The sequence below is a fragment of the Larimichthys crocea genome, chromosome XVIII (genome assembly GCF_000972845.2).
Source record: "Larimichthys crocea isolate SSNF chromosome XVIII, L_crocea_2.0, whole genome shotgun sequence".
NCBI classification, from domain to species: domain Eukaryota; kingdom Metazoa; phylum Chordata; class Actinopteri; family Sciaenidae; genus Larimichthys; species Larimichthys crocea.
This window is the reverse complement of record NC_040028.1, coordinates 18,430,679-18,453,514: the sequence shown is the minus strand read 5'-3', so window position 1 is coordinate 18,453,514 and position 22,836 is coordinate 18,430,679. Positions and strand designations below refer to the sequence as shown.

Sequence of the window (22,836 nt, the reverse complement as noted above, 5' to 3'; positions counted from 1 at the left end):
GTGTTGAATGACTGTATAATGGATAATAATTCTGACACAGGGCCAAAAGATTATGCCATAATGCAGCACTGAGGTGATATTATACCTGACTATGGTGGTGGTATAATTCCCAAACAAACAAACAAGGAGAGCCCCTCGGGCATGCTTCATGCTGATGGCTGTGTTCCCGCTGCTTTGATTACTGAAACATGTTGAAATGATCTCATGTTTCAAATCGCAGCTTTCATGTTCCAAATTTGGTGAAAGGGTTTCGTGGTGTATTGATTCAAATTCAGACACACACATCTTCAGACAGATCCATGGCTAACACGTGTCCTGTGAATACAGCTGCGCTGGGTGGACTGGGCACAGGATCAGAACCACTTTCATTGGCCAGGTATGTGGCCAATACAAGGTACTTGACTCTGGTTTCATATTGCTTTATATGTGGATTCACAGATATGAACATGAATAATGCAAGAAACATAAACATTAAAAGTACTAAAACAGTACATGAACAGATACATAAAGTATATCCCTTCGGGGATAAATAAAGTATATCTATCTATCTATCTATCTATCTATCTATCTATCTATCTATCTATCTATCTATCTATCTATCTATCTATCTATCTATCTATCTATATAAATTATTCCATTATGCCTGAACGTTTTATCAATTATTAACACATATAGGCTAATAAGTAAGTATATAGGTGAAATAAAAGGTGAATAAAGTAAATAACAAAGGTTATTGTTATATTATTATTTGACAGTAACTTGTCCCTGGTCTGTTTATACACGGCAGCAGGAAGACTACACTTCCCATCATGCCCCGCGGTGGCTTCTCCGGAAAAAAACCCGCCGCTTCTCCCTTCCACTTCCTCTTTCCGTCAACGGAGTTTAGGTAGGACACGAACCGACTCTGCTCTACGCTTAAAATCCGCTAAAATCATGATTTTACTAACTCATCCGCTTGAAATCAACATTTCTATGTGTGTTATAAATGTCCAACGATAAGACCTAGTGTGTATTTTGACGACAGACGTGTGTTTTTGAAGCTTTTTAACGGTTTGTGTGATGACATGGCGCTGTAACGGCTAAAAAAAAGGCCGGTGATCGCGACACTAAAGCCGGGTTAGTGTTTGATACGAGCCGCTTAAAAAGAAGCTGGAGGTGAAGTGTTTGTGTTTGAAGTGTCAGAGTTTATAACAAAGTGTGTAACTGTCAGACAAACGTAACATTAGCACACAGATACAGTCATGGCGGCTAGCACGCTCGGCTAACTGAGTCTGTGTAAAACACGTTTAGTGACTGTTTAGCGTCTTTGAGCCTGTTTCTAATGTTTCGGTGATTCCTCAGGTGGAGTCACCTGAACACAAAGCAGCTGACTGTGTTTTAGAAACAGAACTAACTTAACGTTAAAGTCAGTAACACCATCACTAACCAGGGTTCCCACGGGTGCTTGAATTCCTTGAAAATGCTTGAATTTCAATTCAGTGTTTTCAAGGTTGTGAAAATGCTTGAATTTTTTTGTGAAGTCTATTTGTCACTGTTATTGCGCTATGGTAGTTACACAGTACACCGCTCACGAGCTGAGAATACAAGCCAATTCACAATTAGTTAAAAATCAAAACAGTCAATCTACCACCATATGAAATAATGCTAATTAGACCCATATTATTATGCCATACAGTGGCACCGCTGCGCTTCCCATGACCATCATGGCAAACACAACTAGTAGGCTACCTATTTAAAGGTGCTGGAAAAACTGGTGCTTGAAGGTGCTTGAAAAGTGCTTGAATTTGTTCATGAAAAAGGTATGGGAACCCTGACTAACGTCGGGTATGTTTCACCTGGATAAAATACAGTTTTCATGAATTTATGTAAAAGTACAACACTGTAGTACTCTTCTTTAATTGCCTAATATATAATATCACATAGTAAAATAAAAAGGTAACCATGTGGGACCCTTTAGCAAAATTATTGAAAAATTAGGTAATCTTTAACGAGAAATTGCCAAACAAAACAAATAATGTAGCTGTGAACTTGTTCTTGTGTCCACCCATTCCTGGGACATGTGAGCCTTTCTGAAGGCACAGACTTTCTGCAAAACCATAGATAGGAGGATGGAAACAAACAGACAGCAGCACAATGACGTTGATGTTACGTTCACGCGTGTGTAGCCGGTAAATAACGCCGCTTTGCTTTGCTGTGTTTCAGTACACGATGGGACGTGTGATCAGGGGACAGAGAAAAGGTGCGGGCTCCGTGTTCAAAGCCCACGTCAAGCACAGGAAAGGTGCCGCTAGACTCCGTCACGTTGACTTCGCTGAACGCCATGGCTACATCAAGGGGATTGTGAAGGTAAGTCGAGCAGCTGTGCCTCCTTGTGTTTGTTTGTTTGGTGAGTGTGCGTCATGATTTATATATCTCTGGCTTTTTACCTCCTCAGGATATTATCCACGACCCCGGCCGTGGTGCTCCCCTGGCCAAAGTCGCCTTCCGTGACCCATACCGCTTCAAGAAGAGGACCGAGCTCTTCATCGCTGCTGAGGGCATCCACACCGGACAGTTCATCTACTGCGGCAAGAAGGGTGAGACGCTGCAAGCAACACAACACTAACATGAAGCTATTTTAGACCTGCTTCATTCGTTTATCAGCAGTGTTGGGTATAGTTACTTTGGAAAGTAGTTAATTAGGTTACAGCGTTACCATCAATTACAGTAATCCGTTACAGTGTTACCTATGAATCAAAGTAACGTGTTAGAGTTCTCATGCGTTACCAAAAATGCACCGAGACGTCCTGACGATGAATAACATCAGTCATCCAACCAAATGGATTACTTTTTTTTTAAAATAGCGAAGTTACTGATTACTTAATGCACGAAACTAACGTGTTACGTTACACGAAAAAGTAATTTTTTGCTGTTTATCAGTCACACAAAGAAATATCGACGTCTGCTGTGTTAAGTAATCCAGGATGATTTGAACGTGACGGGATCATTAAAGTGTTGAGATGTTTTATGTCTGATCTGGTGAGATTGCTGTCACGGTATTTAAGTTAAAGTCTGTACATGAGACTTAACGTGAAGTTGGGAGGTGCGTGTCTGAGTGACTCAGCAGTTTGTTGGATTTTCTTGGACGTATGCTGCCTCAAAGTTTTTAGGTTTGAACGCTTACGCTGGATTCAACCACAACAAAAGCTGGACTGTCAGATTAATGTTAAAGCAGGTCATCCTCTGTTGGATAGAGGTCTGTTTCATACCTTTATCGTGTTTTTTTTTTTAAACCCCACAGCTCAGCTGAACATCGGTAACGTCCTGCCCGTCGGCACAATGCCCGAGGGTACCATCATCTGCTGCCTGGAGGAGAAGCCCGGCGACAGAGGCAAGCTGGCTCGCGCTTCCGGAAACTACGCCACAGTCATCTCCCACAACCCGGAGACCAAGAAGTCCAGAGTCAAGCTGCCCTCAGGCTCCAAGAAGGTCATCTCCTCTGCCAACAGAGCCGTTGTTGGTAAGGAACGCTCGATGTTGTTGAGCTGGTGGAGCTCACGTTTCCTCACGCGCTGACGTGCAGTCGGTGTCGGTGCACCCTTTGACCGCCTCTGCTCCGTGTGTTACAGGTGTGGTTGCCGGCGGTGGTCGTATTGACAAGCCCATCCTGAAGGCTGGTCGCGCCTACCACAAGTACAAGGCCAAGAGGAACTGCTGGCCACGTGTCCGTGGTGTGGCTATGAACGTAAGTGAACATGAACATGCTGTGACGCCAGCGAGGTCACGCCTGTTTGATGCACTCAGTAACTGTGTGTTAAGGAGTTAAGACTCCTTCAGTGTGGTCAGTCCGGACGTTGTTGTAGTACATCTAGATGCACGGTTAACGTCTGCTCGTGGTTCATCTGTTCTTATACACACATGGGTTAATGATTTAAAGTTTAAACCATTAGCAGCTGAACTCAATCTGAAGTGGTCATGCTGTCATCGGAGGAACGAACGATACCCTTTCAGAGTATGAATGCATTTGAGCCGGGTAAACTAGATATTTCTGAGATTTCCTGTAACAGCCGTACACTGATGTTCATGTTATCAGACTCAGAAGTTTCAGTAATAAGTCGCTTTATCTCTAGTTATCGTCTAATGGAGTCTAACAAGGAATACAGAGGTCTTTCAAACCTCTGTTCAGACGGAGCTCTGTAGATGTGCGAGGTGGTTCAGCGCCTCTAAACCAGACCGGCTCAAAATCTGGTTTAGATCACCTTTTACAAGCAAAGTGGCATCATAAAAACCCTCACTAGTCTGATTGAGTTGGTAGAGTGTCTAAATCCATCATATTAATAAAGGGAGGGTAAAATGAAAAGACGTCTCCAAAGGTGCTACAGCTATGTTTTCGTAGAGAAAGTATTGAAGAGATCTTCATAGCTTGTTTGTGAAGTTGGGTTTTGTTCCACAGTTCAGTGTGAGGATGCAGACTAACGTTCCTCTCTTCTCTCCTCACAGCCCGTTGAGCATCCCTTCGGTGGTGGTAACCATCAGCATATTGGCAAACCCTCAACAATCAGGAGGGACGCCCCCGCTGGTCGCAAGGTCGGTCTTATCGCTGCCCGTCGTACAGGCAGACTGCGCGGAACAAAGACCGTACAGGAGAAGGAGAACTAGACCTGACTTTCTTGATAATAAAATCTGTTCCAAAAGAGAAGAGGTTTGTCGTGCTGCTTCATTTCTGGGTACACACAAATGCGAGACGGATGTTTTACGTTGGATATCAGAATGGTCGTTCAGGTGGAAAGGCACGAAACAGTATCAATTATTTCAATTTGCGTGTCAAGAAATAAAATGTAGGCCTGACAACCAGGGTTAAAAAGCCAACAGGAGTATAGTGGAAGTGGTCAAGTGTTTGTTTGTGGTGCCCGACCACTGACGGTATGAAGAATGGACAGGGTGTGCCTGACGTCACCCTCAGGTTTCTGAAGAGCTGCACCACTATCAGGATCCCGTGGTGTTGTGCATGCTGGATGAATAAAGTCATTAGATCCTTTCTCAGCATTGTGTGGGTGTGAACAGAATATATCTGACCCTCGTGGTGCCAGTAACATCAAATATATTCTAGCTGTGGGTGAGCAGATGGTACGTCCTGGTAAATTCAGTTGGAGCTGATAATGAGTTCAGATGAGCTGGTGGAGCAAATTTCTGCAAACCCTACACATGAATGAATTAGAAGTGACCTGCTTCGCTCATCAGGCGAATAAACCTCGACTAGAAGGTGTGAAAAAACAAAACACTGGCCTCCCTGTCTACCTACTTTTTGAAGATACTTCTCTTTTAGTCAGACAAATTTAACAGGACGGAGTGTTTGCTGCTCACTTCAGAGATCATCCATCCATCCGTTACCTGTAACTGGATGTGCAAACTTCCTTAATTCACAGACGAACTCATTTGGCATTAACAAGCCTTTATTTATCATCCAGGTTTGTTTTATATCTCTGTGGGGGGGCGAAGGCGTCTCCAAACCTCCCGTTTCAACCTGTGTGCATGTACAACCGATCAGAACTAACTCAATAACAAATGGACAAAACTAGAACAGCCATGTCAACGTAAATTACCTGTAAGCAAAATAATATTTTCAAAATAAAATCCACTGTCTCTGTTAAGTTTTGTACAATAAGGTACATCGGAGCCCCGGAGCTGGTAAACTGACAGAAGAGGTGCAATATGCATAAATTCACTTCAGTCTCAAAACATCCATCAGGTGCCCATTGGTACTCTCGGCTGCAACAGTATACAATTGCAATAGTATAAAGCAGTAAGTTTTTTTTTATCTTCATGCAAGTGAAATTATTTTTTTTTAAATCCAATTTCTGAACAAAGTTCTGCATAATTCAACCGAGTGCTGTAAAACTGAGAACACACCTTTAAATAAACGAAAGTTTGAAAGGCTAACGAACCACTACAGTGCTGCATATAACCCACAGAGACGTCCTAAACATCTGTAGATGTGCTCGAGAATAATGTGATGCACCACGTCGATGCTCCCAGCGCAGCATCGGAGGAACAACAGAGATGAATAGTGTCAGGTTCTTAAAGATCTGTGCTTGTCGAGAGTGATGAAGGCGACTGAAGACCAGAAGAAGGAGAGACAGTGGGAGGAAAACAAACATTCTGCAGTTTAGGTCCAGAGAAATATCGTGTCAGTCAAATCTACAGCGGGCAACGTCACATTTATGTGGCTCCAAATCACAGAAAAACATATTTTCAAGCAACATTTTCAAGAAATCTTTTCACATTGTGTTATCTTGCTTGGTTACTGCTCTGAACTTGTCACCTCTTGTAGGAAAACTGACCATACGCAAATAAAATTTGCCTTCAAGCATTATTTTTTGTTTTATTTATTGTCAACAAACCATGAAAAAACTAAAACCAGCCTGTCCCGTCAGCATTAAGCCTGCACAGCTTTAAACTTTTTAGTTTTTTAATTTAAAAAAAGCAGTAATCAGTAATTCTCTTAAACATCTGGGCACTGTCGTTTAGAACAAATGTCGCTCAAACGAGGGGAAATAGTGCATTTGTCGGGGACTATTTTCATTTCAGGGGGCGGATTAATACACATTTGGTGCAGCAGCAGCAGCACGGCGTGGGATTGATAAACTACAGTGCAAATGTTCATTATGATGAAGGCGGCAGAAGCTTCATCGGGCTGTGGCTGCACAAACAAAACTTTGGTTGCTGGTTTTGGTTTTTCCATTGGACTGTGACAGTAAGTGGACTACAACAACCTTGAACTATGTCTGCGACATCGTCTGTCTAAAGGCTGAGACGTCTGCACATCTTATTTCTAGGAACACAACTTGAAATGACTCAGTCGTACGCTTCCTGGCACAGCAGCCAACAACAACTGGCTACGATGTAAGACAGATATCTACTCTTTTTTTTTTTTTTTTTGGGCTTCGAAGTGGCCGTGAAAAGGAGACGAGGGGGGAACTGCTAGAAAACAAACTAGAGTAGCACTGGCACTTGAACATGAATCATCTTAACAGTGACTAAGCACAAAAACAAAGGGCTGTTGTTCCAGTTTGTGTTTTTTTGTTTGTCTGTGTGGTGCCATCATCATTATCCCCTTCAGTCTTTTGGTTTCCTCCAGTCAGACGAGTCCACTTAGGTCTCAACCTTCCCGTACGTCCCCTCTGGAGGGCGGTACTGTTTGGGGAAGGCCTTGAGCTGGAGAGAGTTAAAGGCATATTTACGACATCCCACGTTCTTCATGGTGTTCTCTCTCCTGCAGCCCTCACTGTGCACAAACAGACAAACGTTATTTATTCTGGAAAGCATAATAACACGCGAGATTTGTTCACGTTCGCCGTCGTCGGCAGCTGACCTGCGCATGCAGTCCAAGGCCTGGTAGAACACCTGTGGGGCGAGGGCGTGCTCCTGCTGCAGGATCTGACACTGCTCCAGGGTCAGAGACATGGCCGTGCGGTCCTTGGCGCTCTTACAGCTGGTGAAACGCACGCCGTTCAGGCGGCGGCATGCCTTTAGAGTGCAGAGAGAAAGAGATCAGAGGAGTCAGGCAGAGCTTTTAAAATTTTGGAGGGGGGGCTCGATAGAGAAGACGCGAGTCTACCTCGGCTGCTTGCCACAAAATCTCCACGTTCTTGCTTTTCTTGGCGTTGACGTTCTGGTTCAGCAGTTTAAGCAGATCGGGCAGGCTGGTGGTACTGCGGGAGCGAGGCAGGCCTGTGGAGAACAGAGGAGGAGCGATGATGAGTTAACTATGAGAAGAACACATTTGTCCTGCTGATAAAAATGGCTTGGCATGTGTGTAAGCTCACAGTCTTCTGGCAGGACTTCTTTAAACTGGTCAAAGTATGAGCTGAGGCGAGTCATGCTCTCCATGTTGATCACCTCTTGTAGCGACGTGTCTCCAAACCTGGACACAAACGTCAGATATTAGAGTGGAAGCAACCTTCGTGCTCTATTTCCTCACATCTATTTATACAGTAATCCTCAAATATAGTTGTCACAGCCTTGTACAGTGTATAGAGCATTCATACATATTTTTCATATTCTATTTGTGACCTATCGAGCTAAAATTGTCCTTCCCTCTCCTCCTTTGTTCCTGTGACTCACTTCTCAGCCAGCGTCTGCTGTTCGTTGATGCCCACGTTGAACAGGATTGGCTGCACGCGCAGCAGCATCCCGTTCTGGATCTCTCGTGGCAGCGTGTCAAACATCACTCCAGGCATCGGCACCCTGACGTTGAAGCCGTTCCTGTTTCCCGTGATCACCGGCATCATGTCCGGGGAGAAACCCGAAGTCGCCTGGGTAACTTTAAAGGTGACGTTCCTCAGGTCCATCACTCCGACGCTCATGTCCTCCAACATGGCCAGCTCCTCACCTTTAGGGAGACGTCACAGAGGTTCACGTTGATGATAATTCATACAGATATCTGTGATAACATGTCACTAACACACAGGTTACCGTATGTACTGAGCAGGCCCTCGTACTGCACCAGTAAGCCGATGGTGTGTAGCTGCCTGAGGAAGCCCGAGTCACAGATACTGTTCCTCAGCTTGATAACGAAGCCACAGATCAGCGCCGTCAGCTGTAAGCAGCACAGCACAGGTTAAACACCTTTTAATGCAAATTACACGACACGAGAGCCAGAACCGGGACGTTGGAGCTGACGCACCGTCTGGCAGAAGACGACGTCGCGGCGGTACTGCAGGGTGAGGCTCATGGCGATGGTGGGGGCACTGTCCTGCATCAGCAGAAACACCATGGACTTCTTGGCCTTGTCGCTCATCAGAGACACACAATCCGTCAGCGTGGTGAGGAGAGGGTACAGAGCGTCGCTCCACTCGCCTGCAGACACACACAGGGCATGTGCACGGGTTTGACTGACACCATATACTTACAGCAAACTGCCATAATGTCCCTTTATTATTCATTTGTTATACACAGATATATACTATACACTTATCCTTTTTAGTCCTGTGAATCAACCTTACGTTGTCAGCTTTGCATGTTTTTATATTCAAGAGAAAGTAGAACTGCATCATAATGAAGTGATTCTTCATTTCAAACCTTTTTTTTCAGGATTTTTAAAATGTATATCAAACAAGTATCAGTATATTAATTTCCTGTGACTGCACATGAAGCATCCCCACCAGGGTGGTGAAACTGGAAACTGAACGTGGACTTGTTTCTTCATTTTTGGTTTTTAAATTTAAATTCTGACATTTATTTCACTAAATCTTGAATTATAATTAATGAATAATAAATATATTTTTAATTCTGGTCTGAAATATTTTGATTTATTTTAGAACAAAAGAAGAAAACATTAAAATTCATTACGTAATATTTTAATACATTTGGTTTCTTTCTTTGTTTTACTTTTACACAGCTCATACATGACATAACGTTGTAGTTTAACATTTTAAATTTGATGTGTGTTTTTTTGGCTTTTCAAATTTAAGCACTTCTAATAATCTGTCAAAAAAACATTGCTCTCACCTGGAGACGTCTTTTCTACCTCTGGGCTGATTTCTACGACAGAGAGAAAAAAAAAAAATGTTTACATAAGGAAAGAGCTCCACTTCAACTTGCAACTCAACATCCATGTATACATATATTATATTTTATTATTCAGATTTAAAACATCCAGCAGCTCTGAAGCGGTTAACATGATCACAAGAATGAACCTACAGATGCGATAAACAGGATGTGAAAGGCATGAAGAGAGCTCGGTGAGAGAATGCTAATCATCATGATGGCTGTTAGTCTTGAGGTGGATGGTGACAATAATAGAGGCTGATGTGACGAGGATGTTGCTAAACGCTCAGGATCACCATGGTTACCTCTTGAATGGTCCATAGATTTTCCTTCTATAGCGCCTTTCTAGTTTTCCGACCACTCAAGGCTCTTTTACACATTCACCCATTCATACACACATTCATAAATCAACTGCTCATCAGAAAGGAACTAATCCACACACACACCGTCGGCACCTTTGGGAACAATTTAGGGTTCAGTATCTTGGAGGAGCCCAGGATCGAAACACCAATCTTCTGATTAGTGGACGACCTCCTGAGTCCCACCCAGATTTACATCTAACCTGATCTCTGTTTACCTTTCTTAGTGCCACCCGGTTCCTCTGTGGCGAGCAGGAAGACGTCCTCAGAGCTACTGTCACTCTCGAGTTTGTCTCGCTGCAGCAGCCTGTCCACCCTCTGGATCACACACTCCAGGCTCTTATCAACATTCAGCCAAACCTTCTCCTGCACACAAACACACATTACAAAAAGAGTTGCTGTAAAAAAACAACAACAACAACACACAAACTCAGACATTAAGGAGACAGATGGACTTTCTCTCTTACCCATTCCTCCTCGTGGAAATCCGCCTGCAAAGAGGCGCGCTTGTTTCTACTCGCGTCGCCGCCCTCGGGAGGGAGCACATGGCGAGAAGGTGAGGTGGCGGCACGAGACGGGGAGGTCGGGTGGCGGGAGGGGGAGCGCGACGGGGAACGAGAGGAAGGCGAGAGGGAGGAGGAGGACGGGGACGGGGTGCCTTGTTGAGCAAACTCTGGGCGGGCGGCCGCCAGAGCGAGGATGGCTGAGGACAGCAGCTTGGAGTCGCACACGGTCACTAACTGACGAGTCTGCAGGAGGAGGACAGGGAGAATGACTCGGGGCGATAAACGCTCTTTAAAATTCATAAACCCGTGACATTAAAAAATGAGAGAGAAAAAGCTGCACTTCCTCTCCTACCTTCTCTGTTAGGATGGCCAGCGTCCTCTCCAGAGCGTTGGCTGAGCGGTCCTTGGCGGCTCGAGACAGACGCTCAGTGTAGTAACACACTTGTGTCTTCAGAGTGTTGATCTGAGCGATCAGCTCCTTCGCTTTCACGACATCCTGAGGCTGATATGCCATCCGTTTGGGGCCAGAGCCAGCAGAGCTTTGGGCAGCATAAAAGAGAAGATTCATTAGACAAAAACACATAAAAACACACAAGAAACTAATAATACACTACATGTTCTCTCACCTTTCTTCCACATAAGTCCTGGTTGAGTAAAAGAGCACAATAAAGGATGAATTAATCACTCATAAAGTCAAACAATATTTTCTGCTTTTGCTCTACTCACTGTTTCCTGGCTTCTTCAAGCTTGTGCAGCAGTTTCCGGAGGCCGCAGCCTTTAAAGCCTTGGTGATGCGCAGCAGGAGCACCGATCGTCACGACATCGTACGTCCGGTCTGATCAGAGGACAGTAACAAAGAACATACTGAATAAACAAGATTATTAAAAAACCCGGTCACACACAGGGGAACGGACAGAAGACCTACCATAGCCAGACTCTCCCTGTACTCTCATCCGCTGGATGTGCAGGTTAGTGGGAATAAACTCCAGCTTCCTCTCAGCTTTCAAGGTACTGGACTTGAAGGAAGGACCTGAGATGAAAGGAGGAATAGGAGCATGTAGATGAGTCCTAATGTTATATGATACATGAAAATATAAATATATAAGATATCCTAAAGGGCATTCAATGTTGAAACCATGAGGACATTAAAAATGATGCCTCTGTTGTAGTCGCTTATAGGGATCAAGCTCCAACACTTCCCATAATGAAAACTTAAAAGCATCTCATGTATTTCAAATCTATATAGCCACCAGTTTGTAAAGCTCGTTTTCTTTTAGCTGAGACATTTTTCATTTACTTGACCCAGTTTTTTTTTAAATGTCAGCTTGTAAAACCTCGCTGTGGTCATTAAATGAAGTGCAGACGTTCCTCTGTTTGGTTGCAGATGAAAGGATCTGAAAATTAAAGTTTTTCCTGTGTGTTTGTGTTTGGCATTAACACAGACAGGATAAAGAATGGACGTCATATCTGTGATGTCCCCCACGGGTTTCTAAAGAGACGTTTTGAAGCTCAGAGTGTGGTGGCTCCAAAGAATCGGCAAAGACGTGGATTGTTGGTGGACCTGAGAAGACCACGCTCTTAATCCTGCATAACTTTAATCCTTAATATAATGTGAACAGGTGAGTTGTATATAAATTCACCCTCAGTACAGTTGTCATGAACGGGGAAATTAGCTACAGAGACCAAAACTGTTTTTTGTACCAGGCTGTAAACATGTTTATTTCTGCTTTGAAGTTGGACATTTGGACATGGGGACTTATGGAGACTGACTCACTTCTGGAGCCAGCCTCAGGTGGACATTTTGAGGAACTGCAGTTTTTGGCATTTAAACTATACCTAATTAAAATGTCTTATGGATAATTAAACAGATAGTAGTAAACCTTATAGATAGTTTGTTGTACTAACCTTTGTACTCATGCAGGTCACTTATGGTCTCCTGGTAGGTGAGGATGATGGTCTGATACTGAGTGATGATCTGCCTCCTGAGGTTCTCCCAACATGGAGACAGCTCACCCAGTTCCTCCAGCTCACACACTCTGTGCAAACACACACATTTACGATCAAGACATCCAGGCGACGCGCTGATGATCTCTCAGCTTCACAGCGGTTAGTAGAGCTCGTTTTATTAAGGTCTGTGTAATTAACACGACAGCTGAGCAGATTAAAAGCAGCCATTAGTAAGAATGGCAACAGTCGGAGTCCTAACGGTAATGTTCTATATGATGGTGGTGGTACATAAGAAATAGACAACATGATATTTAGCAGCTTTTTAACAGAGTTTCAGGAGCACGCCTGTATCTCTTCCAGCAACCCTATGAATACCCTCCAGACCGTCTCCTCTTTCACCTCCTAGTTCTCCTTCACCACCCAAGCTTCCCGACAACGCAGCAACAGGCCGAAGAAGTACAAGAGTTCACACTTCACTCGCAATCTTTCTTTTTTTGTCAATGAATCGTTTAATTTTTTAAATCTTGATCACAAATTTCGGTTTAAGCTGTTTCCTTCCACACATGCACTGACAGGAAATGAAGCTGCAAGATTAATAAGATCACCTTCCTGCTCTTCTTTATTGTAAAACATCAGATAGTTAAAAAAACTATTCAAATGAGAAGGGGGGCGTCTCTCTTTGGTTAATCCGCTCTCAAACAATTCATCTGTAGCCTGAGACGAAGGCAAAGCTGAGGAGGAGACCATTTCAAGCCGAGCAGAGTCAAGATGGAGTCATGCTGCGCTACAAACGGGGCCGAGTCAGAGTCCAGAAATAGATTTAGAAACAAAATATTCTTACTCGGTGTTTCAAACTAAGTACGAAAGCATCATATCGTCACCAAACAGTGAAAAAAAGAGGATGCTTGGTTCTTCCAAAGCTATTTAAATGACATTACAGAGAAGTGTGTGAGATATTAAAGAAAAACATGAGAGCGAAAAAAAGACCAAATGATGAATTTTAAATGATCATAAGGCCGCATGCAGACAGCATGCAGACGAGGCACTGCAGTGAATCGCCGCAGGGTTGTGCTGCTTGTGTCTCTTTGTGCCGAATCAGCAAATAACTTTTTATTTCGCCGATTAACCGACTTTATCGAGCGCTCGCTCGCTCTCATTCACTGTCTATGTCGCTCGACCAAAGCTCTCTTTCAAACCATCGCACACAAAACAAATTAAACTTCTTCTTGTCTCTAATTGTGAGTCAGACTCAGATTTAAGAAGCATGAAATAAACAAAGCCAGAACACAACAGGTAGAGTGTCAGGGTTTAGTCCATGAATCCACCTGGATAGTCTCAGTTTCAGAGACATTCCTGCGGGCCCGCACCACCTCACCCAAAACAGACCATGCCCACTCGCATGAATGGAAAAACCTGCATTCTGCTGCAGTGCTGTCTGAATGCAGCAAAAGTCAAAAAAAGTTGAGAGCAACTGCACTACGGCACCCTGCTGCTGCAACATTCAGATGTTCTGATCAGCAACTTTAAGTCTTCAGACGTTACCTGACGGCGTCTTCCTCCAGCAGCAGCTTGACAAACTGTCGAGGAATGTGCAGGGAGAGCGCACTCTCCGCCATCTGCTCCAGGATCCGGAGGTGGTTGCCGTCCGTGGTGGGGAACCGGTATGTTCGTGACATGACGCCCCCGAACACTGAAACATAGTATCACTGCAGTTGTAGCTCGCTGGATGTCAACCGTTACTAAACATCGTGCAGGAGGTTTGTATTGGGTTCACACAGACGCACTCACCAGCTTTTAGCAGCGGGTCTTTACACAGAGATGAAGACTTGGATTTAATGCCCATGGATTCAGTGAGGCTTTCATCAACAGGGAGAACCATCTGACACAAACACAGTGAAAGGATGATTGCACCAAATTATTTCTGTTTTAATACTTTTAGGGTAAACAGTATCTCAGTCGTGATCCCTCACCCTTCCGTTGACAGTGTCTCCTCTCTGTAATCTCGCGACGGGAGCTCTCTGCTCGCGCTTCTCTTCTATCTGCCAGGCGATGACGGTGATGTTCCCCACGCGCTCGTTCTCTGCTGACCTGACCCGCGGCGACATGAAGAAAATTTAAAAACCACCCCCCGAACATAAATCCGGTGATCATTTCGTGAGCGTTGCGTCCGCTTTGTTTACCTGAGAGTCAGGTGCAGTCTGTGGTGTTTGTCCTGCAGCAGCTCTTTCACGGAGAACATGGACGAGCCGAGCATGTACATCTGTCACAAGAGAGCACGGAAGGATTTAGAGGATTTCACCCAGATAACTTAAAGATTTTTATTCACTGACTCTCGGGTTTTGGGGCTTACTGTTCCCTGCGCGCGGTCCTTCACATCGTAGACAGAAAGCTTGACCTGAGTCTGCTGAGTGATCAGAGAGTCCTGAAAGAACGCCACGCTGCTCAGGAAGATAGGGTTACTGGTGCCCTGAAGACAGAGAGAGACAGAGGTGAGATGGTTTGGAAGTCTACAACAGGAAAAACAGTAGGCGAGGGGGAAAACGAGCAGCGCTGTGTACCTCTATGATTTCAGTTTGAGAGTGCTTGGTCCAGAAGGCCTGAGGCGGCGTGGTGCAGCTGATGGCGACAAAGCTGGTTGGCTTACGGTCCAGAGACGGAGTAACCAGCTCACTGCAGGCTGCAGCAACAAACAGACACAGGACGAGATTACAAACTGTGGGATTTAATGGTGAGACGGTCACTACTACTAATCCTCGGCCATTAGTGGAACGTTGGACAGTATTTCTGAGCTGCTGTTGCTTGATGAGCAGCAGTTGTTTAATGATGACAAATATTGTAGCCAATCTCTGACGAGACACATCATCCGTCTGCATCAAATCATTATTTTGGCCAGTTGAACAAGCCATAAACACAGTTTTGATTTATTACCGCTGTATACAATACATACATAGTGCAGTGCATAGTGCAGCATGGACCAAAGTATGACGGGTGGACTGGTAGCAGGACAGGTGCTAGTTCACCCCCCGCTCCCCGGAGACTTCGCCCTTGAGCAAAGGTACCAAACCCCAAGCTTCCCCTTTCCCAGGGTGCCACTGTGTCACTCCACCATCTCTCCACATGTGCGTGGTTGTATTTTCGGCCTGTATATGTAAAAACTTTCCCCTCGAGGGATCAATAAAGTATCTATTCCATTTTCTATGCAGCCCATTTGTTCCTACTTAAGATATAAATATTTAAAAACAGATCACTGATATACATTTTCAAGGTCTCTAGAATATCTTCTTCTTTTTTTTGTTTTAAATAAAGCTCAGTATTTCCCTAGAACAGCGACAGGACCTGAAGTTTTTATGAAGCATTACTCAAACAGAAGTAAAAGATGTGGCTCATTAATGAGTCTTTAGTGTTTGGAGCCACAATGGAGAGAAAGAAGCAACATTTTCCTGTGTAGTTACTCGGATCAGTTCTTTGTTGAGATCTGTTAATGATCTATCTACAACAAACATGCACGTATTGACCTTTTGACCATCACTAATTAAACCATTTCTAAGAAAAGCACCCACACAGTCTGACCCAGCATCTTCTTCCTGAACTTACCCACGCTGAACTCCAGCACAGGCTCGTCTGGATCCTGACTGTTGCCTGCGTAATACAGAAAAGGAGAGCAGGAGCTCCCTTTTAGTGCCATTTAATCATCAATGAAGTAAACAGGTCACCATGGTAGCAGTTACTTAGTTACCTGAGAGAGCCAGCCCCATCATCTCAGCCGAGAGATCAAACGTGTTGGCCCGGTACACGGACCACGGCCGGTGACGGGGGCTGTGCTTCTTCCCGGACATGGTGGCTTCACGTCGGGGCGGGGATGAGGATGAGGATGAATTTTAGAGTAAGGATGTGGAGCAGAAACTCGTCCGGCACGTCAGCTCTCTGAGATGTGTGTAGGTTGGTTTCCTTTGTGCGTCGTGTTGAGTCGAGCGGTCACACTTTTGTCGATGGAAAAACTGAAAGAAACAAAAAAGAACGCAACAGAGTGATCATCTGCCGTCCCCATAGAAACAGCTGAGAGAGGCTGGACAACACTTAGATACCGACAACAAGACTGGCATCCGTTCATCAAGTTGTTTTGCTGATAACGGTGTATCAGAGGTTGTGTATTTTTCCATCAGAGCTCGACTTCTCTCTTTCCCTCTGACGAGGTGCTAATATAGGCAGTGGAAATAAATTCTGTGGAGAAAAGTGTGACTTTTCACACAGCTGCAGGATACGAAACACCGAGATGCAGCAGCCCGAATTTTCACCTTCTGTTTCCTGATGCTATTTATGCTTTCCCTGTGTTCTTCTTTCATAAAGACAGCTGTCAAACACGGACAGAGAGACGGATAAAGAGGTAAATGTAACAGTTTAAGCTTCATAAACTAAACCAATCTACGCCAGATGTAACAGAAAACCTCGTCATGTGAAGGAAACACCAGTTGTGTCACAAGTAGCTTCCAGGACGTTTGGAGGTCTGCAGTTATTACACCTCATTCAGTGAGATGAAATATAAGAAAGGAGGCACTGGTACAGCTCAGGGTCTAGACAGAGAGAATAAAACGTTAGAAGTCGACCATTTCCCCCAGTATTTATCCCCCTTTTATAGTCGAAGGGTGAAACTCATTTTCTCCCTGATGTGGACCGAGCAGATTGTGCGAATAAGACGGGCAGTGTTAGGAAGGTTCCTCTGGAGCTGAGTGTTTTTTTACTTGCAGGCATAAAGATCATAAAGAGTCACTCCTAATGAGGCGTTTAGGAACATTTCCAAAGTACAAAAAGGTAAATGAGAAGTCAGATCTCAGAATCTCTGAGACCAGATGGCCCACTTCCTTTCCAGAAAGGCTTAACATCAGAGCACGGCCACTAAGATGATGCCAGGGTGCTCAAACATGTTTATTATTGCTGTGAAGTTGGACAATTTAACATGGGGGTTTATGGAGGTTGAAATGTGGCCACTGGAGGAACTGTACGTCTTTGGCACTTGAGTTGAATTGTTATTATTTGTGGTTTAGCCTTTGTATAATTTGCCTGTGGTATCTAATGCCTCGTTCCCGTATAAGAAGATTTTAGTATGAGGTCCTTTATATCTAAATAGTGCCAATAATCAAAAGTAAAGCACTTGTGGGATAGAAACAATGCTCAATGGTTCAGCACAACAAACAATGTGCAGTATATGTTGTTCCCAGAAAGTCATTCAAATGATCTAAAGTCTTTAACAGTCCTTAAATAGACAATGGACAGTGACATGAAGAGCTGGAGAACATCTAACATCCAAGACATGACCTGTGCCTTAAACCTCCGACCACGATGCTTCTGTTCTTTAAACTGATATTTCTTGAGTATAACTAGAGTTGTTTTGCCTCAAAGGGTCACTTAAACCGTAAAGGATAACATAAGGGTTCATGATCTGAGGAACATGAACAGGAAAATTTATGAGGCCATAATTGGGCCTGTAGTTAGCACGACATGCTGCTTTAAAACAAACGTTTAGATGAACACACAAAGTGGCTGAGAAGGCTTCAAATATCTAAGATCAAACACTCCATTGTTCTGTCCGCTACTCGTCTTATGAAGACTGATAAAGCAGAAGCCGGCTGCTCCGGTTGTTAATCAGCTAACACTGCACTGCACTTGCCAAAATTACATTCATCGTTTCATCGGAAACGAGGGCCGTGCCAAGTGTGGCACGCGTTGGATATAAGAGGAAACAGATGATGTAAGAGGGAGAATCAGCAACGAGACAAGACGAGCGAGCTGTCAGAGTGTTGATTCAACTCCTGCAAAAGCACAACTGAGCACAAACAAAGAACAGGATGGATGCAGAGGAAGAAGAATCAACTCATTTGCTGTACCAGGCTCACATTCACACCTACAGGCAATTTAGAGTCACCAGTTCACCTGTTAACCCTCATGTGTTTGGTACCCAGAGAGTTGCTGTGAGGTGCATCACCGTGCAAATGAAAGACCAAACAGAGAAATGGTGCGTGAAGAAAATGTGAAAGGGGAAAGGATGCAGCGAAGTTGTTTTGATGACTAACCCGAGCTGAAGGCTGCTTCAAAAGGCCCTGAGAGCTAAATGTTCATATTTCTAGCGGCATGTCAGCCTCAGTTAACATTTCATCTTCAGTATCTGTGTGTGTGTGTGCAGCCTTTGCAACCCAAATAAACAGACCCGGTACACCGATGTGATATCAGGAGCTTGTTGCAGATCTGAGAAGACGTTTCACCTCTTCAGTTCTGGCTGTGAATCGTCTTCACGGGTCTACAACCAAGTCCAGCCGCCCCAGATTGACCCCCTCTCAAAGAAAGATGACCCGGACGCTCGAGAACCTTCACAGGTGTCACATACTGCAAGTGGTTGTCTTGTGTTTGTTAGATATATATATCACGCTGACAGAAGGAGAACAGCTCTGTGTGCACCGCCGTGCATTCAAGTGTAAGGACTCCCACAATGGAGCTCTATTTTTACACGTGAATCAGTTTCGACGTCACACGAATAAAAAAAACACATTCTCACACACGAGCGCTCAGTCATCTGTCGAGTCACACAATCCAGAGTGAGAGTGTGATGATCTCTGTCAGTTTAATCTTTGCTTTGGCAGCTTCATGTGAGACCAAAACAGATGACAATTACAGCGTGGCTGCTCTGCCTCATTAGGCTTTGTGGGGGTCGTTGTCAACGTGCCGTAATCTCCACTGCCTGAGGCTCTCGGGGAGGGGCGAGCTCTCCAGGAAACCCACAGTGGATCTAACGCGAAGCCACAGGAAGCGACAGATCATCATCATTACTACATCTGTCTGACTGTCGTCAGCTACATGCTCGAAGGGAGAGGTGCTGAAACCGTTCGCCGATTAACTGATTTATCAGTGGATGGAAACTCGATTTGAAGCGTTTCAGCATTTTAACAAAAACTGTGAATCTTCTGTGGATCCATCTTCACAAATTTCTTGCTTTATATAATTATAAACTTAATGTTTCTGGATTTTTGACTGTTTGTATAACTGTAATGTGCATTTCTGCCATTTTACAGAGTAAATAACTGATTGATTAATCATAAAACGCTCGACCAGATGAACTAAATCAAAGCTGAAAGGTTGTTTTTATGATCAAGCAACGGGCTGATTATTTTCTTGACTCATCAGATGATCTGTCGGTTTATAAAATGGCAGAAGAGAGTGACAAACATCCAAGAAACTCGAGGTGACAACTCGAGATGCCAATCCCAAATTTGTGACGGTATAAGAAAGCGAAGAAGAGCAAGCATGTTCATATTTGATAAGCTGTAACCAGAGAATAGTTGTTATTGCATGAAAAAGATATTCACAGATTAATTTTCTGACTCATGGATTAAACCCTGCGACTTGTCCAGGACGTACTCCAACTCTCGCCCAATGTCAGCTGGAATCAGCTCCAGCCTCACTGCTTACAGCAAACGGATGGAGGCTAATTGATTAAACGTTTCAGCTCTTATTGACAGATAATAATAATAATTACATGCAGCTTATAGAGGCGTTTGTTTCCTTTCAGAGTGGTCGCAGTGTGGCTATAGTTGTTATAGATTTATAACAGTGAGCATCCACAGTGATGAAGTGCCCCCGAGGAAAAGGCTTGACCAGCCTCTGACCTCTGACCTCAATGAGACAAAACAGGTCAGGGAGAGACGTATTTTAGTTTCTCAGCTTTGAATAAAGAAGAGGAAGAAGGAGAGGAAGAAGAGATGGTGTACGTGCAGTGAGGAAGCAGGCGAAGCGGTGTGTAGGAAAACAGAGGACAGAAAAAGGATTCAAGTGGTCCTCGTGGTAGAGCGTCCTCTGGGGCGTCTGGAGACAGAAATGACCCAGTTATTCAGGCTGCCGGCACACAGCTGGCCCCCTGCAGATGCTGTCAGCACCGGCTGCACTGCAGTGCCTCTCAGACGTCCTCTTCCTCAACTCACCTCCTCCTCATCCCTTTTAAATCTCTCGCCCCCCCTAAATTGCCTCATGCATGCTGCGCTTCTTCTGCTCCGTCATCAAACCCCGTCCTTTTTTTTCCTCCCCCGTGTCCCACTGTAACCCCAATGTTCTTCTCAATTTCAGGCTATTGATCCAGTTTCAGAGCCGTGCCGACCTGCAGCTCCCCTGAGACTGATCTACAATCGCAGACTCGGTCTGTGACAGCCGTGGAAACACGAGTGGCTGACTCCATCCTCGCTGACTGATCCATAAATTGTGTTCAAGGATGGACAGATCCACACAAACGGGACGTCATGCATAAAGAAGCTCAGCAGTGAACTGATGACGGTGATGAATGATGCCATGGGATCAGATACAGAGTTGTACTGTAGGTGCAACACTTATTTTTAAAGGTATTTTAAAATATATTTAATATCAAGAACACACAAAACACCACAGACAAACTCACTGTCATTCACTTCCCTAACTGTGATTCAACAGATCACATCTAATCCTTTTGGGAGCATCTGATAGGCCTGCAATGACGTGCTGCTTCACATAACAAAGATAATAAAAATGTAAATATCTAACAGTGTTCTGCATATTCTTACATCAGCACCCTCCCATAAACCTGCATTAAAAAAACAGGCGTGGAAATAACCAGGCAGAGAGGCCAGAGCTGATCTATTTATGGTAGCTCTGGACAATAATATCGTCATTACACTTGGCACGGTGGATTATTTAACAATAACAAATATTGCGTCAGGAGATGCTGATGCTGCAGCAGCATGCGCTCGATTCAAAAACAGTATCAAGAAAAACAAAAGAGGCAACTCGACATTTCTTGCTCGGGCTGTAAACATGTCTCATTCTGCTCCTGCTGCGAGGATGCTGCCTCCCATCAGCATCACAACCCGTGAGAAGATGACATGTCAAATATAAACACACACACACACACACACACATAATAATAATTAATACCTCATACCGTTTAGAGAAATGCGATTGTTTCTTCTCATATTGATGAGCATCCTGGTCAAACACTCGACGATGTCTGCAGTCGAGACTCGCCCCTGACTCCCTGTGTGACACATCCGAGACGTAATACCTCCGCTGCAAACAGCTCCTCCACCGTCCACTGGGGGGCGCTGTCGACCTGGTCTGCAGCAGAGAGCATGCTCACCTGGTGGGTGGGGTGTGAGTATAAAACAACATGTCTGTTTTTTATTCCAAAGAAGAGGATGTCATAAATATATTATTCTGAGATATTGCAGTTTATTTCTAAGTGAATAGGACAAAAGAAATGATAGTGGACTTTCGCAGTAACCATCCCATAAACCACAGACCCCTCTCCATCGGTTCAGAGGTGGTGGAGAGGGTCAGCAGTTATAAATTCCTGGGGGTGACCATGGCAGAGGACCTGTCCTGGGGCAGTCATATTGCCTCAGCAGTCAGGAAGGCTCAACAGCGTCTCTTTTTCCTAAGGAAGTTAAAGAGCTACTACATCTCCAGACCACTGCTAGTGAACTTTTACAACAGTGCCATCAGCAGCGTTCTGGTGTACGGGTTCCTGGCGTGGTTTTCAAGCTCCTCCAAAGCAGACCAGCAGGCACTCCAGTGTGTGGTGAAAACAGCAGGGAAAATCACTGGGACGCCTCTCCCAGAGATCAGTACCATCTACACCACACGCTGTCTACGAAGAGGACAAAAAATCCTGCATCCATACAGGTCCATTCAGACCCGGACTAAAAGGCTGGACAACAGCCTGTACCCCAGTGCAATAAGACTGTTAAACTCACAAGGCTGCTAGGATAACTGCTTGTTCATATTATGGTATCCTGGAGCTATTTATTTATTTTCAGTATGGGGATGGGGAGCACCATTATAAGAATGGCAACAGTCGAGTCCTCATGGTAATGTTCTATATGATGGTGGTGGCACATAAGAAATAGACAACATGATATTTAGCAGCGTTTAACAGAGTTTTCAGGAGCACGGCTGTAATCTCTTCCAGCAACCCTATAAATACCCTCCGTCTCCCCTCTTTCACCTCAGTCTCCTTCACCACCCAACTGTCCTGACAACCACAAACAGGCAGAAGAAGTACAAGAGTCACGCTTCACTCGCAATCTTTCTTTTTTTGTCAATGAATCGTTAAATGTTTAAATCTTGATCACGAATTTCGGTTTAAGGCTGTTTTCCTTCCACCCATGCACTACACCAAATGAAGCTGCAAGATTTAATAAGTCACCTTCCTGCCTTCTTTTTATGTTAAAACATCAGATAGTTAAAAAAACTATTCAAATGAGAAGGGGCGTCTCTCTTGTGGTTATCCGCTCTCAAACAATTCATCTGTAGCCTGAACGAAGGCAAAGCTGAGGAGGAGACCATGTCACAAGCCGAGCAGAGGTCAGATGGAGTCATACTGCGCTACAAAACGGGGTCGAGTTCAGAGTCCAGAATAGAATAGAAACAAAATATTCTACTCAGTGTTTCAAACTAAGTACGAAAGCATCATATCCTCCCAAACA

At 44.3% G+C, this 22,836-nt stretch overlaps 2 protein-coding genes across 2 annotated transcripts; one reads left to right on the top strand and one right to left on the bottom strand.

Annotated features, from left to right (window-relative positions):
* Positions 1 to 2,164: 2,164 nt before the first annotated feature.
* On the top strand, positions 2,165 to 4,678 carry rpl8 (ribosomal protein L8). Its single transcript, XM_019255794.2, has 5 exons — positions 2,165 to 2,346; positions 2,435 to 2,576; positions 3,281 to 3,499; positions 3,609 to 3,724; positions 4,480 to 4,678. The coding sequence occupies exons 1-5, from the start codon at positions 2,209 to 2,211 to the stop codon at positions 4,636 to 4,638; spliced, it is 774 nt and encodes a 257-aa protein (XP_019111339.1). The 5' UTR covers positions 2,165 to 2,208; the 3' UTR covers positions 4,639 to 4,678.
* A 736-nt stretch (positions 4,679 to 5,414) lies between these two features.
* LOC104938041 (type I inositol 3,4-bisphosphate 4-phosphatase) lies at positions 5,415 to 21,439 on the bottom strand. Its single transcript, XM_019255793.2, has 24 exons — positions 21,294 to 21,439; positions 16,077 to 16,338; positions 15,935 to 15,979; positions 14,899 to 15,017; positions 14,691 to 14,807; positions 14,521 to 14,600; positions 14,311 to 14,428; positions 14,129 to 14,219; positions 13,883 to 14,030; positions 12,299 to 12,429; positions 11,319 to 11,423; positions 11,120 to 11,228; positions 11,020 to 11,037; positions 10,746 to 10,932; positions 10,355 to 10,636; positions 10,106 to 10,253; positions 9,490 to 9,522; positions 8,666 to 8,838; positions 8,455 to 8,578; positions 8,104 to 8,371; positions 7,806 to 7,903; positions 7,598 to 7,710; positions 7,352 to 7,506; positions 5,415 to 7,264 (listed from the first exon to the last, which is right to left on the bottom strand). The coding sequence occupies exons 2-24, from the start codon at positions 16,174 to 16,176 to the stop codon at positions 7,132 to 7,134; spliced, it is 2,895 nt and encodes a 964-aa protein (XP_019111338.1). The 5' UTR covers positions 16,177 to 16,338; positions 21,294 to 21,439; the 3' UTR covers positions 5,415 to 7,131.
* Positions 21,440 to 22,836: the final 1,397 nt, after the last annotated feature.